The following is a 20025-nucleotide window of genomic DNA, read 5'->3' as shown; positions in this document are numbered from 1 at the left end:
TCATGAACTATTGGTTATTAATTATTTTGTTTGGTATCTCAAACAAGGGAAAGAAATTGTAAGACTGAAGTGGTGACATAAGCTGAATAAGTCCCCTTATAGGTTGTCATCTGAGAATAGCGAACACAAACATGAAATAGGACGAGACTATAGAAACAATAGATAACTAACTATACAATATAAGCCCTTCATTAGCAGAGTGGTTAGCGTGTTGGCTAGAGAAGCATGAGAAAGCTTAAGCAAAGGAGTTCCATTTCACGTCGTTTCCCTTTTTCTTAATGTACTTTTATAAATCCTTTTTTATTATGTATAGATCTATTACAAATTTAATTACATGACTGATCCAAACTAATTGATGCATGTACGCTTAATATAAGCTTTTTCAAGTACTTTAAAAAAAAATTTTTTATTTATGCAAATGGTTTTGCTGTTTCAAAATAGTATGTATGTATGTGTGTGTGATGTGTTTCTGTCATACAAGCTACTAACAGACTAAAAAAATGTATACCTTTGTTAAAAAAAAAGAAACAATGCACTCTGTATATATGTTACCAGCAAAGTGCTAAATGGCGTTTTTTAAGCAAAGTACGAAACGACTCCCCATTTCCTAATTGGCTTAGGCATTCTTTAGAATAACTATTAATAACTCGAGCAAAATAGAAAATGTTTTGTTTAGAAGATATATTTATAGATGAAATATAAATGAGTGAAAAAATCACAAATAAATAACATGAATTTTTTAAGACTAAAGATTCCTTTTTAGGCCTATGTTTTTATACCATATGCTAAAAGCAATTTCTATGTTTAAATAATCAATTAATTCTTTAAATCAACCAATCGTAATTTAAAATACTAATAATCATTAGTAAATAAATTGTTTACTTTCTAGACTAAAATAAGTGATTAAATTAAACTGGTTCGACTGTCTACATGCAACAACAAAGGAGGATCAAAGTAATTCATAAAAATCGTAAAAGCTTCGCTTATTGTAAAATATGTTTGCTAGTTTCTTCTTAAATACAAATATAAAATCAATATAATAATGCTTCAATCATTTGTTTTAACTTATATAATGAAATGTTGTTTTTTTTTTATTAAATCTGCGCTAAAGCAAAAGAAAAATGTTCTATTGATAGTCGTTTTATTAGGATTTCCCAGATTTTTCTTATATGTACTACTTTTATGTTGTTATGTTGAAATGCTTACCAGTAACCTTCAAACCCATAGAAGGAAAATAAATTACAAAGACTTACAAAGGAGGACAGAAGATAAAAACATATTAGAGTGAACGCTAACAACTTGACTTGCAAAGTATGAAATTAAAAAAATAGTAAATTAAGGGTGTAAAATTCATTATTATACTTATCATAAGTTTCTCAGACGAAGTGACTTTTTAAAACTGTTTATTACTCGAACGAAGAAAAAAAAACTCATGCAATTTTTTTTTTCAAATATCAGCCACCAAGTTGATTATTACGTTCAATGTTGAGACAAGTTTATAATAATCGGGTAGAAACACTGAAAGGAAAACTCCGATAGAAACACTTATAGGGAAACTGATGGTTTTTCAAATTTGAGTTATTGACATATTTAAATTCTGCGTAAAACGTTGTAGGCCTAGTAGTAAACGTTTTACAATTTTTTATTTAAATGTATAGAAACATTTATATTTAATAAATTAGTAAATTCTTGCAATCTAAAAAAAAACAAAAAAAACTGGGTTCTTTGAGATTTTGTTTTTGGCTCAGTCAAACGTCACTTCCTTCAACAATACTGAAAGAGAAGCTAGATTTATCCAATCGTATCGCTTCATTCTTACAGTAGCTGTTAGGCTTAGTGATGGCCTAGTCCATAGCTATGGTATAGCTATATATAAATAGATCTAAAAGCATTAGGATAACCAACTGGAGAACAAAGTTTGTTGTGTGTTGAGTGGTCAGGCGAGAAAATACACACTGCCGTGGTTAGTCAAACAAGTAAATCTACTTTTAACACGCATTTTTTTCTTTGCTTATAACATCTACATCTAACTGCATAAACGAAGATATATTTCTTTTACGAGAATGTAAACTTTACTGTACGGTTTTCCGTTATACAGTAAGTCAATAGATTAAATAAATAGCATTGTGTGACGTCACATAGAAACCAGGTAACCGTTTTAGATGAGCTGGAAAAATGACTTCAGAAAAGGACCAATTACTAAGTTATAATTGGAAATATTTAAAAAAAGTATTAATATATTCATTAACTGTAAATCAAAACACATATTAAATCAAAAATTTTCAAAACCATCGGAGTTTCCCTTTAAAATTGCGTAGGCCTAATAAGTGTCAATATTTAAGACGAAAATGAATTGCACTGAAGCCTTGATTAATAAGATAAATTAACTAATGTTTTTCACGATCGTCACAACAATATGTGTTATCTGCTTTTAAAATCAATATCTAGTCAAGTGATTCCTTCTTAGTTGTTTAAATTTTCCTTGAATACATATTAGACAAATCTTTCTTCAACACAACACCAGGATATTAGAGGGAGTTACTTTACAGCACACCGCTTAAAAAGACTGTTTGATAATGTTGACCCTGGGAAGGTACTGGGCTTTGTCCGGGAGGTGGTGTTGTCTGCGAAGATTTGATTTGTAATAGAGCAAAGAAATTGTGAACATATAATATTTACAACAGATTTCTATTAAATTAATAATTTTATTTACTATTTTTACTATCTTAACTTTGAAAAGACCTTGTTTTTAATGACTTAACTGTAAAAAAAATTAGCTCTCGTGATATGAATAAAGGATTACGGGCATGACATGACCTAAATTGTGCCGATGTGCCTAAAACCCAAAATACCAATAAAATACAAATCACTACAACACAATATAAAATATCTTTTGTATAGAATTTTACCTAGTACAATTCAGTTTTACTAGTCATGCACATTTACAGTCGTAATTTAATAAATTCCACACCTTAAAGAACAAGTCTAAATTATTTACACTTCTGGCAAATAAGATATTATTCCGAGAAATTTAAATTATTCAATAAACAAATTTAAATCAAACTTTCACACATAGCCTAATGCAGTTCTAGGTTTTTTTTATACAATATCCATGTAAAGCTGCAAATCGAGAATACATTTCATACTTGCCTGACGTTTTTTGGGGCATTTTATAGAATGCCTAGGCAGATGAATTTATAGGCTAACGCTATATGCAAACTGCGCCCCACAGGTATCGACTGAATGAAAATTTAAAACAAGCATTAGAAAAAAAACAGAGTGCTTTTTAAAAACAAAACGTATCTAAAGGAATGAATGTTAAGTACTGCCATTTATCTGAAAATTGCTGAGATTATCTTTCCTTTCTGCCATATACTACAAAATTAATAGGGCGAAGAATGTAAACAATTAATCAGATACGGGTCCTCTCTCTATTTCATATTTATTTATTATTAATAATTGCATGTGACTTTATCGGGGGAGGGGGGCGCTCGATATAAAAATGTAATAAATAGCATATGTAACTTATAATAGTGACATTTTTTTTTCATATATTGTGTTATTTATTCACTAAACTATCTCTGCCCTCTCTCTTTTTGGGAGGGGGGGTGGAGGACGATTGTATTTTCCAACCTGGTATCGACAACCCAATATATTTACATATTATTTAAAATATCGATATCTCCTTGTAATTTTGTTTAATCTGGATTTTATTTTACTTTTAATTAAATCTTCTTTATGACAAAACATTCTTCATGTATCATTTTTCAGACCTTGTAATAAATCGACTTGCCAAATTTGTTCTAAGCGGAGAAGATTCTGCCATTCAAAAGTTTAGCTACGTCGACGCCTCTGATACTGGAATACCAGTTTATATTGTTACAGATCCTGCTAAAAATAACTTAACCCAAGTGAAGATAAACACAACACAGTTTGTGACCTTGTGTGAAGTGGAGATTTACGGAGGTAGAAAATAATGAATTAATGCGCCCACAGTTTAAAGATCATTATAGTCAACGTTTAAAATGTTTGTTAATTAGGCAACTTGTTCTTTAAAACAACGCATGGCTTCGAATGAGACTATAATTATTATTATTATTAATTATTATTATTAATTATTATTATTAATTATTAATTATTATTATTATTATTATCATTATTTATTATTATTATTATTTATTATTATTATTATTATTATTATTATTATTATCATTATTATTATTATTATTATTATTATGGCTTATAGGCAATGAACATTTTCTTAAGAATGTTTAGAGCCTTTAGGTGTCTGCAAAGTCAATGGTTGCTATCCCTCGGTTGATATAAAAAATAATAATAATTATAAATCTTAAGTAATTTTCATTTTCTAGTACTACCAGGGTCACGCTTTGTTAAAGGGAAACAAAATTCATTGTAGTTCCCTCAACAGTGTCCACTGAGTAATTTTCTGGTGATGTGGCAGGTCTTCAGAAGTACTGCCCTCTGGCAGCGTGGTCAGTTGTCATTAAATCCGAGTTTAATAAAAAAAAAAACAGGTTATGTTATCTTAGTTTAGGTCTATACAAATATAGTTGATTAGTGGACTCTAGAACCTTCTGTAATGAGTATCTGTAGTAAGGGGCGTATTCTACTCAATCAGATCACGTGTCAATGTCAGGTGCTGATGTATTAAAATCGCAACTTGATTATCATTATCATTGTTTTTAAATAGTTTTGTCATTTATGCTCTTATATTCCGACTTTTGAATCTATGTTATCTGTTATCTTATCATTTCATCCCCGGTCCTGCAGCCTTTGTGAGAGCTCTCCAACTGTCTCTTTCTGAGGTCAGCTAGAGAAAAATGGCGCCTGACTTGATCTTTAGACTTTATATTATAGCTCTTACGGGTGACACCTATGTTACGCCATCCTTCTTTAATAATAACAATAATAATATCTTTATTACTGAGAAAAGATCTCCTTTGACATGTACTGGTTCACACCACCCTTTTGTATGTATCTGAGACCTTGGTACTGTATCGAAGGCATATACGGCTCCAAGAATGCTTCCATCAAAGTGGACTGGTGATATGAACTGGTGATATGGACTGTTGATATGGACTGTTGATATGGTCTGTTGATATGGACTGTTGATATGGACGTGTGATACGGGCTGGTGATACGGGCTGGTGATACGGGCTGGTGATACGGGCTGGTGATACGGACTGGTGATACGGACTCGGCGAATTCCGGATGCTGTCGCCTTAGCGTGGCGCCTAAGTGGAAACTAAGAATGGAAAGCGAAGAAGGATCCATGCAGGATACCTTGGGTGAGTTGTTTTTTTATCTCACTCGTGGCGGGGTTGGAAGAAATAGCCAGCACCCCAGTCCAACAAGTCCGCCACACCGTTACACAAAGTGGGCCCACATCAGTATCCCGTTAGCTGGAGTGGCGGTCCCTGCACGGAACAGTGGCGGTTACAGTATAGAAATATGAGACAAACTCCCCATAGTTATAGCGAGTGGACCCAGAACCGGTAGCTGTGTACGTTGTACGTACGCCTTGACCAGTCCATGGCCGTTACTCCTGGGAGCCCTAGACAGGACAGGGGTGAAGAGCCCAACGTCCAGGCCTGTTTGTTGATAAAAGCCTAACAATCAATGGAGTAATGGGACTTCATTGAAGATGATACAGACTGGTGATATGTAAATAAATAAAATATATACACACTACTTATTGAATTTTTATACTATCTTCTGATTCTCCCAGAATGCATTGCTGGCACCTATACAACAGCAGGTCTTCAATGTACTAACTGCCCAGCAACATGTCAAAACATTTGTCATCTCGATAGTGGCTCTTGTAGCATTTGTTTTGGTAACAGCAACCCACCAGCTTGTACTCTAGGTATGGACATACATTGTTTTTTTGTTTTTATTTATATATAAAATATATTTTTAACAAAGTTACAAAGACAGTTTGTGTGGAAACACAAACTCAAAATCGGCCCCGAAGTGGTCCACCCAGGCAGGTAACAATGCAGGTTTCAATATTTTCAGAAAGAATATCAGAATGAAATTCTATCAAATGCAAATGACAGAGAAGAATGGAGAAAGAAGGTTGACAAATCTGTGTGGTACCCCAACGGTCAAGCTGACCAAGGTATAGGTGGAAGTGAAGGTGAAGTTAGATGTGAACCTGGCCTAACTGATTTCATATAATGATTATCTAATTTATTTATTTATTTTTTTTGTCTAGGGTCAATCAATTCAAAGCCTCATAAAAAAAAAATTTCGTAAAAAAAATATCCGTAGTTATGTGCTATAACTGTAAATTTTGTTCACGCGATAATATGAAAAGAATACTTATTGATTGTTGTTTTAAATTATGCATATTAAATAGATTTTTCTTTTTGAAAAAAAAATAGTAACCATTTTTTGTGTAAATATAATAATTAATTTGACAAAAAATCTAAAACTGTTTACATAAATGTGTTGAAGATATGGTGTGTAACTGAAGACTTACTAAAAGGCCTCCTGTGTTTGTTAATATTAATAGTGAATAGTTGTAAAAAGGGTGTATTTTTATGAAATAACTGCTTGAATAGTTGATTTTAAAAATTAAATTTTCACTTTTAGAAATGAAAAAAAATAGCCGTTGCATCACAACTTTGAAGGGTCTAAAAAATCATGATGTCGGATTTTCAATATCTTTTCTAGTTTACGGACGGACAGACATTCCACACAAAACTAACAGCGCCTTTTACCCTTTCGTGGGTTGCTAAAAATGGACTTAATAAAAATTGCACCAAATAGGTTTTTACAAAATATTACAACGCTGCTCCACCTTGTATTTGAAGATTATGGTTCAGTGTTTTATCTCTAATTGCTACTTTTATGGATATAGATCTAGATGGGTGCCTTATTTAGAATAATCCATCTTCACAAACCGTATTAACTCTACCCCACCAAAAAATAAATTATTCTTAAAAGGCCCGTACATTCACTGTAACATTTTTTAGGACTTAATTATTTTTTTTAGAGCAGAAATAAACTTGTAGATCTAGATCTAGTTTTGGTGGTGTTTTTTAAATTGTTCTACGAATTGTCATTAACTAAAGTTTTTACATTTCAAATTGTATTAATTGTGTCCACATATACACTCTTTTAGGGCCGGTCATACGGGAACTAGGCAGCCGCCTATGGCCTCCGATTGGTGGGGCCTCGGACAGGACAAAGAAGTGTTTTTTAGAGAAAAAAAATTCCGAAACAATAACAGCAGAACTCTATAGCTCTATGTCTACTAGCCAAGCTCTTAAGTCTCTACAATAATTCAAAGTTTATTCATGAATGTTTAGACCTACTTGTTAGACTACATATGTTAGATTAGAAGACCATTGTTTTCTTTCTTTGGTGAAATGTCGAAGCGTAATTTCTTGTCTAGATATCATAAATCGTCCATGAAAACATTCGTGCTATAGGCGCTATTTGAGTCTTAGTAATTTGTTGATTTAGATATAGATACTGGACAGTAAGTCCAAGATAAACGGAATTATTTTTAGTTTAGCAAATTTATTAAAACCCAGCTGATTTTTACAAAGCTTATGTCGATTCACTCTGTCCGGTAAAAAGATTTTAAAAGTTTTTTTTTTCTGCCACTTCCAATTGTCGGACCAGGTTGAAACTTTGCATAAAATTTCATTGGACCTGACAAAACATGAATCAATACAAAAAAATGTATTTATTTATTGATAATTAATTATTTTGTTTGATATCGAAATGAGGGGAATAAATGCTACTTAATGAGAGATGTGCACATATTTTTTTTCTGTAATATAGTACTGATGATTAATACATTTTACATATGAGACTTCACGAAGTTACGTCTACTGTTAGAATAATTTAGTATAATAGATCCATACTAAGTTTCATTCTTTTGTAAGATTCATATTGTGTTTGTTTCATTTCATCAGCATGTCCTGCTGGTCAGTGGGGTGTAAACTGTACAAACACTTGTAGCGTAAATTGTTATGGTCAATCGTGTGACAAGACAACCGGGATTTGTGACAAGGGATGTCAAGGCTTTAGTGATCCACCGAGCTGTACAACAGGTATAAATCATAATTTAAACTGGTATTAGCTATTAGCTCAACAGGTATTAGCTATTAGCTCAACAGGTATTAGCTATTAGTTCAACAGGTATTAGCTATTAGTTCAACAGGTATTAGCTATTAGCTCAACAGGTATTAGCTATTAGTTCAACAGGTATTAGCTATTAGTTCAACACGTATTAGCTATTAGTTCAACAGGTATTAGCTATTAGTTCAACTGGTATTAGCTATTAGTTCAAAAGGTATTAGCTATTAGTTCAACACGTATTAGCTATTAGTTCAACACGTATTAGCTATTAGTTCAACAGATATTAGCTGTTAGTTCAACTGGTATTAATTATTAATTAAGTGATCGAAGGAATTTAAAATATTAAGCAAGAGAAACCGGAGGCGCGGTGGATGATCGGTAAAGCGTTAGTCCCGGGTTAAAATCCAGGTGAGGACTGGTATTTTTAATTTTGGGATCTTTGGGCACCTTTGAGTCCACCCAGCCCTAATGGGTACCTCAATCTATGACATCATTAGTGGAAAAGTAAATGCGTTTTGTCGTTGTGCTGGCCACATGACACCATCGTTAACCGTAGGCCACACAAACAGATGACGTTTACATCAAACAGATGACGTTTACATCAAACAGATGACGTTTACATCATCAGCCCTATCGGCCACAAGGTCTGAAAGGGGAACTTTACTAATTAATAAGCCCTTATACAATTGACTCTACACTGCGATTAACTCATGCTCTTGATTGTTACTTCATTTGAAGACCTTCACTATATAGTAAACAATGTCAATGACGCTAAATTGAACTTCTATGTTGCCAACTCAGAAAAAGCTAGAAACGAAAAAGCTAGAAACGAAAAAGCTAGAAATGAAAAAGCTAGAAACGAAAAAGCTAGAAATGAAAAAGCTAGAAACGAAAAAGCTAGAAACGAAAAAGCTAGAAACGAAAAAGCTGAGAAAACTTGTCCCTGCAGTGCTAAGAAGTTTGCAAAAAAAATATCATTCAACTTTTAAAAAGTACAGTATTTATCAACACTCCCTTTATTCTTTACACCGGATACAACAAAGAGCTAGTTTTTTTATATGGATTAGCCTCCACATGGACATTGGTGATTGATTTTTTGCTTTGATTTTGTTTATTTTAGGAGAGATTTTAATACTAAACCATCACTTGCCCCAGCGCAGACAATGGGGTTTTGAGTTTAAGACCCCTTGCCTAGAGTTTCGCACTCAAATCCCCCTCTTCGATAAAACAAAAACAAAAAAATGCAAACGAAAATTCTTAAATTCCAAGAGAATAGCTAAGGAAGATTTTGATTTTAAAACCCCTTCCAAAATTTAGGATAAACCCCCTCTTCAATATAAGACTATTCATAAATCAGTCGACATATTGTATGAGCGTAACCATGCGGGGTTTTGTGTTAAAAAAAACACCTCTTCAATATAAAAAAGCAAATTATACACTAAAAAATCTATAAGCGTAGCCAAAGGAGGTTTGGATTTTCAGCGGGTTTGAAGCTAAAAAAAAATCTCTTAAATAAAAAAAAAGGTCTCTTTTCAATATTGTTCTAAAGCAAATTACAGTCACCAAATTTTTTGAGCGTAGCTAAGGTGCTTTTAAAAAAACTTCATAGATTTTTTAGTTTAAAACCCACCAACAGGTGATTTTGACGATAAAACTGCCCTTTTCGCTATAAAATCTAAAGCGAACTACAGTCACCTAATTCCAAGAGCGTAGCCAAGAGAGGTTATAAATTTCTACCAGTGGCTAGGCTCCATTAATAAAGTGCAGTGAATAGTCATATGCCAAAATTGAACAAGAATAAATGTCGCTAAATAAAGATGGCTAAGACAGATTTTAGGAGTCAGTTATAGAGATCGGGTCTCAATCTAGGAAATCCATTGCCAAACTGAGTGTCGATCCCTTAGTAAGGTTTCGACAGAGCGTCGCATGAGAAATGCGGATATGTTCTCCGACAAAATGAATTACACTTAATAAGAGTTGCTGTGACATGGACGCCATTACGAGAAACGCGCAAACAGGAAAAACCTAGCATAACTTGGCGCCACACTTTCATGGAGGACTTCTGACAGGTGGGAAGAGGTTTCAAACATTGCTAGTACAGGTTTTTGTGGAAGCAGCTTGCAGCCCAATGCGCCGAACGGTGCCTGAGGATCCAAGTAAGTTAGAATAACAGATTAGGTTTTTTAAATAAAACTTTTTAATAGCAGGATAGTTCACTATAGATACCTCAGAATGTGCATTTTGTTGGCTTTCAATATCGGAAAAAGTGCTTGGCAGCGGGGCTCCGTCCCGAACCCCGCTGGAAGAGCTCTTAGGGCCCTTGCTATCAAGAGCAGAGAGTCTACAATTTTTTCACTAACTCCAGGAAAAACATATTCTATATGTATGAAAACCTCCGATTAAGCACGAAACTAACTTTCACTTAATGAAGTTTAAATAATAGAGAGATGATTGTATTCACAGTTTGTCTTTATCAAAATTTTACTTTTTTTAGAATGTGCTAAAGGAAACTGGGGACCTAATTGTCAGTTCGACTGTAGAAACAATTGTTTTAACTTGTCATGTGATAGACGGACTGGGAAATGTGACAATGGATGTGATGGTTTCATGGATCCTCCTGATTGCATTGTGGGTATGAATTGTTTTTACATCTCAAATTGTGTACATTTAAAGTTTTATGTTTGATTTATTTTATGTTTTATAAATTAAAGTATAAAGTAGATCTTGAGTTAGACATAGATCTAGATCTAGACTAATGTAGAGTTAGATATTGGCTTGGAGAGTTCATTCATCGCTGCGAGAAGGCTTTGCTCTGCACATGCGTGACCTTTTTTAGTACGCGATTCATGAAAGAATATATCTCAACACGGCCTTCGCAGCTTAAGCGAACGAATCTATGAAAATTTATTAAGTTGGTCAACTTTTTTTTGGAGGGTCTTAACTTTGTTTTAGGGATACAATACATACACTACGGTTTAAGTTAGTGCTCAAGGAATATTTCTGCCAAGATTGGTCAAACGGTTTTGATTTCTATTCGGCAAATACATACATACATTATACATACATACATACATACGCCTTACTTTCTACTTTATAGTATATATATATATATATATATATATATATATATATATATATATATATATATATATATATATATAAAGGCTTGTGAGGAATGTAGTATTTCCAGTGGCTGCGAAGCCCCAGCTGTGACCTACACATTTTGCCACATCGAGGGTAAGCATAACCATTGTCCGCAGGTGGTCGATTTAGATTTTCTTTTCGCCGTCTGCGTCTGTCCTCGGTAGCGGATTTTATTTTGTTCTCAAATGTGTATCCCGCAGCCTTCTATGTATTTTAAGACAAGTTTGCGCCTAAGCTGGTCTTTGAAGCGTTTCCGTGGGGCACCACTATTACGTCGACCACCAGTCTATATGTATACTGATCCAGGGGAAAAAAACTGCAACACAATCTCTTAATCAAAAAGAGTTCTCTCCTCTTACACGCTACACGAGTGTGCAACCACAAGCCCAGGCAATAAACAAAACAAAACTTCTGTCATCTCGCTGGCCAGCACTTTGAAAAGTACAGGTAATTATTTTTAAAAAAAAGGGGGGGGGGGTGGGGAGATGTTTACAACAATGTGAATTTCTTCTTTTCTTGGATGACTACCTGCTAGAGTGTTAAGCGTTCTGCTCGAAGGCCACTTAGCCCATCTAGTTCAAGGCCTGACCACCCCCGGCAACACCCCGTCGTTCTGAGTGAGGTTTGTGCTGGCACGTAATTATTTTAAAATCTGAATCGAGTAAAACAAAAAAACAAAAGCGTTAGTTTAATTGTCAAGTTATGTAGCTATTGTTTGAGTCATAAAGTTTCAAGATGAAAATCTAGATTGTGATAAATGTATAGAAAAAATAATAATAATAAGAGTCTATAAACATCTTCATATAGTATGACATTAATAAATTTAATGACTTTATATAACACCCATCTCTAGCATTAGTGCTCCCATTCTCACAGAGGATATCGTAACATAAGAACGGTGAATACATCATATTCACTACTATTACCATTACTACTTACAATTTAAAGTGCCACGAATTCATAGAAATATATATTTATTGTTAAAAGACTAAAGTATACTAATTAATAAAGTAAAGTTATGATGAGCATGGTTATTGTTTACTGTTTGAATAATTTAGTCTAATAAACTCCACATATATAAAGACTATAACATAGATGATAAACAAAATAATTTCTGCTTTCACAGGCCGAGGCGCAGTGGCTGATCGGGGTTCTCAAATGGTTAACTGACATTAGTTAGGCAAAAGTAAAGGCGGTTGATCGTTGTGCTGGCCTCATGACATCCTCGTAAACCGTGAGCCACAGGTCTGAAAGGAAAACTTTTTTTTCTCTTTTCTGTTATTTTACAGACCGCAGAAGAGAAAATAATCCTAAAGTCCAATGGCAAATGTTTCTGAAGGCCCTTTCAAACCACGCCAATATTGAGACACGTGACTAGGGTTGTAATTTGGAAGTCATTAGTGGAATACGTCCCTTTGGCCTTAGTTTGGACGTTTTTAGTTTTATGTTGTAAATGTGTGTCTCTTCGTTAATAAGAATTTATTAGTTTAATATTCAATGTCACAACGAGTTGTTGTTGTTGTTGTTTTTCATCAGAATGTAAAGCTGGAAAATGGGGACGCAACTGTGTTAACGAGTGTAGCTCCAAATGCAAAAATCAGTCTTGTGATAGAGTTACCGGACTTTGCGAATACATCTGTGATAGCCTAACAGATCTCTCCTGTCCTGCTGGTATTGTGATATTTTTTAAAAAGCTTTAAATTAACTCACTCTGTCTGTCTGTCAGTATGTCTATCTATCTGTCTGTCTGGTAAAAAGTTTGAAGATGTTTATTCTCCTATTTCCCATTCTCGGATCAAGTTAAACTTTGCACGTTTATGTATTGTACCTGACAAGACATAAATCACTCCAAAAAAAAAATTAGTTTATTAATTATTGGTGGTTAATTATTTTGTTTGATATTGAAATAAGAGGAATAAATGCTTCTTTATTAGAGATGTGGATGTATATATGGATTTAATCTCTTATTCCGTCATGACACGGTTTTTCTCCAACTTTCCATTCTGTGGTCAAGTTTAAATTTTTCATAATTATTCATTGTCGATGACAAAACACGAATCAATCCAAAACGTAACCTAACCTAGTAATAATTAATTAATTCTGTTTTATATAGTAGAATGGGATATAAACCCTACCATTTTCTAATAAACGGGTTAGCAGCTCTTTCACTCAGATAAGCTTTTTTTTTAAAAAAAAGGAACCATTTTTTCTATTGCTTTTTAACCATAGATATCTCTTAAGTAAGACTAGTCAGTCTTACAAACCTTTCCTCTCCTTCTGGTATTTTTGTTTGTTTTGTGACTTTGATACTTTATTATATTCTTAAATGTTTTATTAGACTGTTCATTATAGGCATTGAGATACAAGTAACAAATGGGTTAAATGTATATATATATATATAAAGAGAGAGAGAGAGAGAGAGATAGGTGGACAGACAGAGACAGACAGACAGACTGACAGACAGACAGACAGATAGATAGAAAGATATTTTTTTTTAAAATTTACTATGGCCAACAGATTGTCCAAAAGGTTATCACGGTTCCAACTGCACTCTAGACTGTTCCTCCACCTGTAAAGATCTGTTATGTAATAGACTTGGCTACTGTATTGCGTGTGTATCTGATTACACAGGACGTTACTGTGAGAAAGGTAATACTAATTTATTTTTACCTTTTTTACGCAAGTCTAATTTAAACAAAAAGCAACATATTTATTATAAGTTTTTATTTTCTTTATATTTTTTAATGATGAGTAATATTTTCAGTGCAACTCGGTCTAGCATCAGATACCAGCGGTCTAACATTTTCATCAGGTATTGGTATTGGAGTAGCTGTTGGTGCCGTCGTTATCATCTTGATTGTTGTTGCTATAGTTATTATATGCAGAACCAGACTCACCGCATTAAGAAACAGTAGCAATGAAAACATAAAACCTGGAACTCGACTGCAGAATTATGATAATGTGAAACAAATAAATGAATACAACCACTCTTACGAACGCTCAAGATCTACTTTTGAAGGTACATTTCTTTTTATTTTTCATTTTACAATACCTCTATTTAAGTCACAAACCTGGACAGCAATTTAAAAAAAAAAAAGCTCTAACGATTTTCCTAGAAATGTAACAGTTGATGTATATCGCTGAGAAAAGAATTGCCAACTCGTTGGCCACATTGGGAAAACACTAGTTTGACCGTTATTATTTTTCAAAGAAACAAAGAGAGAAATTAATATAAATTTGGCTTAGGAACTAGGTCTAGATCTAGATCCGAAATCGGTTTTCGATTTTGAAGACTAAGTATGAGTGCAATATATACTTTACTACATGAACCTGAGTTGCAACTGATGCAGATAAAGTCGTAGTCCGCTGTCGGTCTATTTAAGTGTTCTCTCGTCGTCTGCACCGTCTTTTAAAAAAAAATCCCTTTGTTGGGTCGCAAATTAGTGTACTTCGACCATTGCAAGAGCTCCCGAGCTGTTTCTTTTAGAGGGCATCTGCTACCTGCTTCTTTCCACTATGCCAGTGATAAATGGTGTCTGAGTAGACCTTACAGCGTTTCTTGAATCCTAAATACTTTAATCTCGCAACCAAAAAAAAAAGATTGACTTTTGGCATTTGGTGGTTTTTGTCTGCCTAATCCAATTTCCAGTACAACATTACCTAGAGCATGCTGTGTGTCCTTCAATGTTAACAACACTATGAACGAGTTTATCTACTTAGTGTTATTCTTTTCCACGTGTAAGGCTTGGAGGCGAGGTGGCTGAGTGGTAAAACACGTGGCCATCGAACCGGGGATCCTGGGTTCGAATCTTGGTAAAGACTTAGATTTCGAAAATCGGTATCTTCAAGGCGACTCTGGAGTTCACCCACCTCTAAGGGGTACCTGATATTAGTTGGGGAAAAGCTGTTGGTCGTTATGCTGTCCACATGACACTTTCGTTAGCCGTGGGGAATACAAACAGATGACATTTACATCATCTGTCCTATAGATATATTCGTTAGACTACACAGTTATATGATAAAATCAATTCCATGTATTTCGCATCAAAACTTTAAAAAGAATGTCGAATAAATGCGCTCATGGATTTTCTGTCTAAATGTACCTTATTTTGTTGTATTGAGAGATGTCTTGTCTTATGACACTCCCGTCCACTTACATCAAGGTGGCTTTCGCTTTGGCGGTAGAGGAGATGGACATTTTCCGTGTGGCACGCTTTTCTTCAAGAGCTGAGGCCCATACAGCAAGAATAGAAATTTAAAAAGTTTCAGTTGTGCACTTTGGGACTCGCCTAGGCAACTTTTTTCAGTGTAAACGTAGAGCCCTGGAGATGGTTTGGCCGTGTCTCGCAAACTCATGAGATGCGCTCCGTCTCAGCCTCAACATGGCTCCCGGTTGGTAAAGCTCTTTAGAGGAAACGTAGGTGGAAAAAAAATTAAGTCGTTTGTGCTAGCCGCCAGCGGTTCTCAACCTTTTGAGCTCCGCGACCCCCTTTTTACAATTTTCCACTAAGGGGCGACCCCCTACCATTTTTTGTTTTGTTTTGTTCATGGGCTTAGGTAAATGTGATTTGATTTAGCTAGTGTTAAATTTTATACACGAAGTGATTAGATCATCTCCCCTATAAATGTTTCATCCCGCATCGGCGTTGCAACGCATTTGATGGACAGCAATTTTAATTGTTGAAAAAGTATTCTGCTACAACGAAGATGTGGTCCGCAACAAATATTTTTGAATAATTAAAAAAAAAAGAAAAATAGTAACTACCAATAAAATTCACGGATCCGTTCAGTGATAGTACATTCACTTTAAGTGTCCTTCGTATCCCCTGGCTATATGTCCGTGTTCTTCCCACTTTTTATTTTATTGATACTTGACGATCGTTTCATAATTTGTATAATAATAATATAATGTGAATATTTTCTAATTCCTACATCATTTAAAATATAAATGTATTTCTACTATAGAACAAATATGCTTGTTACAACACGTAAGAGACACATAAAAAATATATCTAAAAAAAAAAACATCCGATGAAAAATAGCTCGCCCCCCGCCCCCCCTAAAAAAAAATGAATTCCGATGGTCGTAGGCGACCCCCAAAGGGGTCGCGACCCACAGGTTGACAGCTCCGTGCTAGCGAGAGATGGAAATGAGCCCCACAACTATGTTCCTCAAGGAACCCTTCTATGTCGGACACCCCTAAGTCTGGTGTGGTATAGAGGTTCACTGACAAACTAACTTGCACAGATAATTATGAACAAATACTTGCGCAACTTAAAGGAAAGTAATTTCTGTAGGTTTTTATATCAATCGAACCTTAAAGAATCCTTTTATTTATTTATTTTTTCAAATGTTTGATAATGTCTCTTGTCAATACTACGGTTTTTGTTGGGTTTTGTTTTTACAGAAGTTCAGTCAGATAAAAAAGATGAACGAAAAGGCAACAAAACAATACATTACGAGAATACTTCAAATACAGTTTATGAGACAATAGGATAAGAACTCAATTTTTTTTACACCGTATAATACTGCATCAATGTGAATTATCATATTAATGTGAAATACGTATGTGATATGTATTACTGCATTAATGTGAAAGTCTTGATTACAGAGAATATATGGGTGCAAAGCACTACTGCCTGTATGGAGATTGTCAGGTCCATCTCTTGGGTCATTGGGGCTTACTTACGAACAATTACTGCATTTCTATAGTAAACACTTAGGGATAACAAATATATTTCCAAAAGAATCCAGAAAAACTTTATCTCTCACAACTTTATTATTTATATAGAAACCACTCAGTAATAGAAAACAAAAATCCGTCCTCTTCTACTATACAAACTAGCACAAACACCAGTCCAGGAAACAACTGTCCAACCATCCTGGACTGGAAACAGGGCCCCCCATGACTAACACATTCAGTTAACATCATGTGTAGACTATTCATATTCATAACCTGAGAGTAACTAAACAAAGGGAAATAACTGTCATACCAAAATATCAACAGAGTTAAATATTCACTCTCGCCATACCAGCCTCTGAAAGAGATGTATACTTTATTCGTAACCTTTAAAATATCGCACAAATACCAATGCAGTGCAGGTGGCTGCCATGATGGAATTTATAGGGAAAAGAAATTCATTCTTGTTTCCAAGAATGTCCAAAAAAAAACACATTATGTTTCTATCAATTTAAGTTCTTTTTATACAAATGTTTGTATGTAATCAAAATAATGTGTTATTTGTAAAAAATAGTTCGTTTAAGAGTAAAAATAATATTGAATATGTCAAATAATGTATTTTTATTAAATCGTTTGTGTACACATGTTTTATTAATACAAATAAAGATTATTTTAATAAACATGTAACCCACTGTCCATTCATTGCTCAGTAAAAAAGAGAGAGAGAGAGAGTGAAAGAGAGAGACAGAGAGGGTGAAAAAGAGAGACAGAGAGAGTGAAAGAGAGAGACAGAGAGACTGAAAAAGAGAGACAGAGAGAGTGAAAAAGAGAGACAGAGAGAGTGAAAAAGAGAGACAGAGAGTCAAGGCACAAAAAAGAGACATAGAGAAAGAGACAGAGAAACACAAAAAGAGAGAGAGATAAAATGAGGCAGAGATTAAAAAGTCAAAGAGATAAAAAGAGACAGAGATGACTGAGAGAAACAGAAGCAAGACATTTATTTAAGTCGTAAGACAAGACATTTATTTAAGTCATAAGACAAGACATTTATTTAAGTCATAAGACAAGACATTTATTTAAGTCCTAAGACAAGACATTTATTTAAGTCATAAGACAAGACATTTATTTAAGTCATAAGACAAGACATTTATTTAAGTCATAAGACAAGACATCTCTCAAGACATTTATTTAAGTCATAAGACAAGACATTTATTTAAGTCATAAAACAAGTCATTTATTTAAGTCATAAGTCAAGTCATTTATTTAACAGATATAAGTTATTACAACGTGCAAAATGTTTATAAACTTAACATAAAGAATTTAAAAAAAAAACAACCAAGAAAACGCTCTTAAAATTAAATAAAAAAAACTAAATGCCTACAGCGGTTCTGCTGTTTACTAGTGGCGTAGCTAGGGATTTTTTGGGGGTAGGGTGCCTAGACTACTTCAGGGGCCCCTGCATTTTGACAATTGACACGGCGCCTTCGACACGTTGGCTGTGTTACAGTTTACAACACTTCGCCTAAGCGCTAACACACAGCCAGGCTCTGGTTACGATCAGAAACAATGGTCGCTGACCTACTACGTCACAAACCAGCCTTACGGCCTGGGGTCACGGAGGTCACGATTGACATCAAGATATCCAATTTGAAATTTAATAGCATCCGCTTAACAGCGGTATCAAATATACAAGTCATCTACTGACTTCAAGTTCGTACTGTCTTTAAGTACTCAACTGACTTAAGGTTACTACTGACTAAAATCAATTAGTCATTCTTACTTCCTATTTCTATCTCAGATTTTTGCGTGCCTTTTCACCCTCTTGACCCAAGGTGAACATATAACAGGCAGTGTTCACAGAGTCTGTGACACCCCCATACCGAAATTTTTACTTAATACGGGAAAATGCGGATAGAAAAAGGTGGCCCACCCCTGGAGTAGACGATATTTGAATCGAAAAAAAAAAATGAATTAATTCATCTCGAATCTGTGGAGCCCCATTTTTTTCCAGAGACACTTCCGCCCACATATATTGCAGGTCGATGTGGCTTTCGCTTTGGTGGTAGAGGAGCCGGTCATTTTTCGTATGGCATGCTTTTCTTCCAGAGCTAAGACTCATGTTTTCCATAGCCTTCTTGGTAACTGTCTCTCTCCAACTAGTGCGGTGTAGGGCTGTGTCTTCTCAATGGTCAGTATCAATGTTCACGGAGCCAGCGTTGCCTGAGGACTGTAAAGATGCTGGGAAGACCGGTTCGCGCGAGGATCTCAGTATTGCACACTCTTTCTTTCCATGTTATTTTCAAGATCCTTCGAAGGCAGCGCAAGTGGAGTGAGTTTTCTCCCTAGCTTTGAGTAAGTAGTCCACTACTCGCTGCCGTACAGTAGCGTACTAAGAACGCATTCCTTGTAGACCTCCATTTTGGTCGCTATAGAGAGCTTCTGGTTTTCCCAAACCTTGGTCGGAATCAGGCGAAGCTCGATGCTATATGAACATTATATTCACATCCACAGTGAATCGCTCAGGTAACACATAGTGCTTTAAAAGACGACAAGTCAGCTGTAACCGTGTATATCATTTAACAAGCCACCCCGACCTATGTTTCACCTTGTTAATGACTCCATTTTTGGTATTGTTTAATTCATCCGGTCCTTTAAAAAGTCAACTAAAAATAGTTGTACATGTTGCTACTAGAGGATTGTGTAGTCTTGGAAACTACAACAACTAAATGCTTCCTTAATATTTGGACTTTTTTTACAAAGCACATTCATCCCATTTCTAATTCTTTGATTTCAAAAATCATTTATACATACATACATACATACATACATACATACACACATACATACATACAGAAAGAGACAGAGACAGAGCAATATGAAGTATCTTCCCCTTTGAGTGTGTGTGTGTGCTTTTTTTTAAATTCTGCTTCTTTTTATATTATATATTGTCCGGCGATATAGAATAATAAAGTAAAGTCATAGGGCTAATGATGTAAAAGTCATCTGTTTCTGTGGCCCTCGGTTACAGAGGGTGTCATATGGCCCTACAACTACCAACCGCCTTTACTTTTCCACAACTAATG

General features: G+C 34.7%; 2 protein-coding genes across 2 annotated transcripts in view; both read left to right on the top strand.

Moving 5' to 3' along the window:
• LOC106066310 (uncharacterized) overlaps positions 1-18064 on the top strand; it is a 56011-nt gene extending 37947 nt beyond the window's left edge. Inside the window, exons 6-13 of the mRNA XM_056031232.1 lie at positions 3772-3966; positions 5750-5887; positions 7953-8090; positions 10613-10750; positions 12799-12933; positions 13780-13911; positions 14027-14281; positions 16670-18064. Of these exons, the coding sequence (XP_055887207.1) occupies positions 3772-3966; positions 5750-5887; positions 7953-8090; positions 10613-10750; positions 12799-12933; positions 13780-13911; positions 14027-14281; positions 16670-16761 (1223 nt within the window). The 3' untranslated portion in view covers positions 16762-18064. The remainder of the gene's footprint in view (positions 1-3771; positions 3967-5749; positions 5888-7952; positions 8091-10612; positions 10751-12798; positions 12934-13779; positions 13912-14026; positions 14282-16669) is intronic.
• Positions 1-20025, top strand: part of LOC106063859 (uncharacterized) — a 97764-nt gene that overhangs the window by 7919 nt on the left and 69820 nt on the right. The window lies entirely within an intron of this gene.

The sequence above is a fragment of the Biomphalaria glabrata genome, chromosome 5, assembly GCF_947242115.1.
Source record: "Biomphalaria glabrata chromosome 5, xgBioGlab47.1, whole genome shotgun sequence".
In the NCBI taxonomy this organism is placed as follows: Eukaryota; Metazoa; Mollusca; class Gastropoda; family Planorbidae; genus Biomphalaria; species Biomphalaria glabrata.
This window is presented reverse-complemented; position numbering and strand designations above follow the sequence as displayed.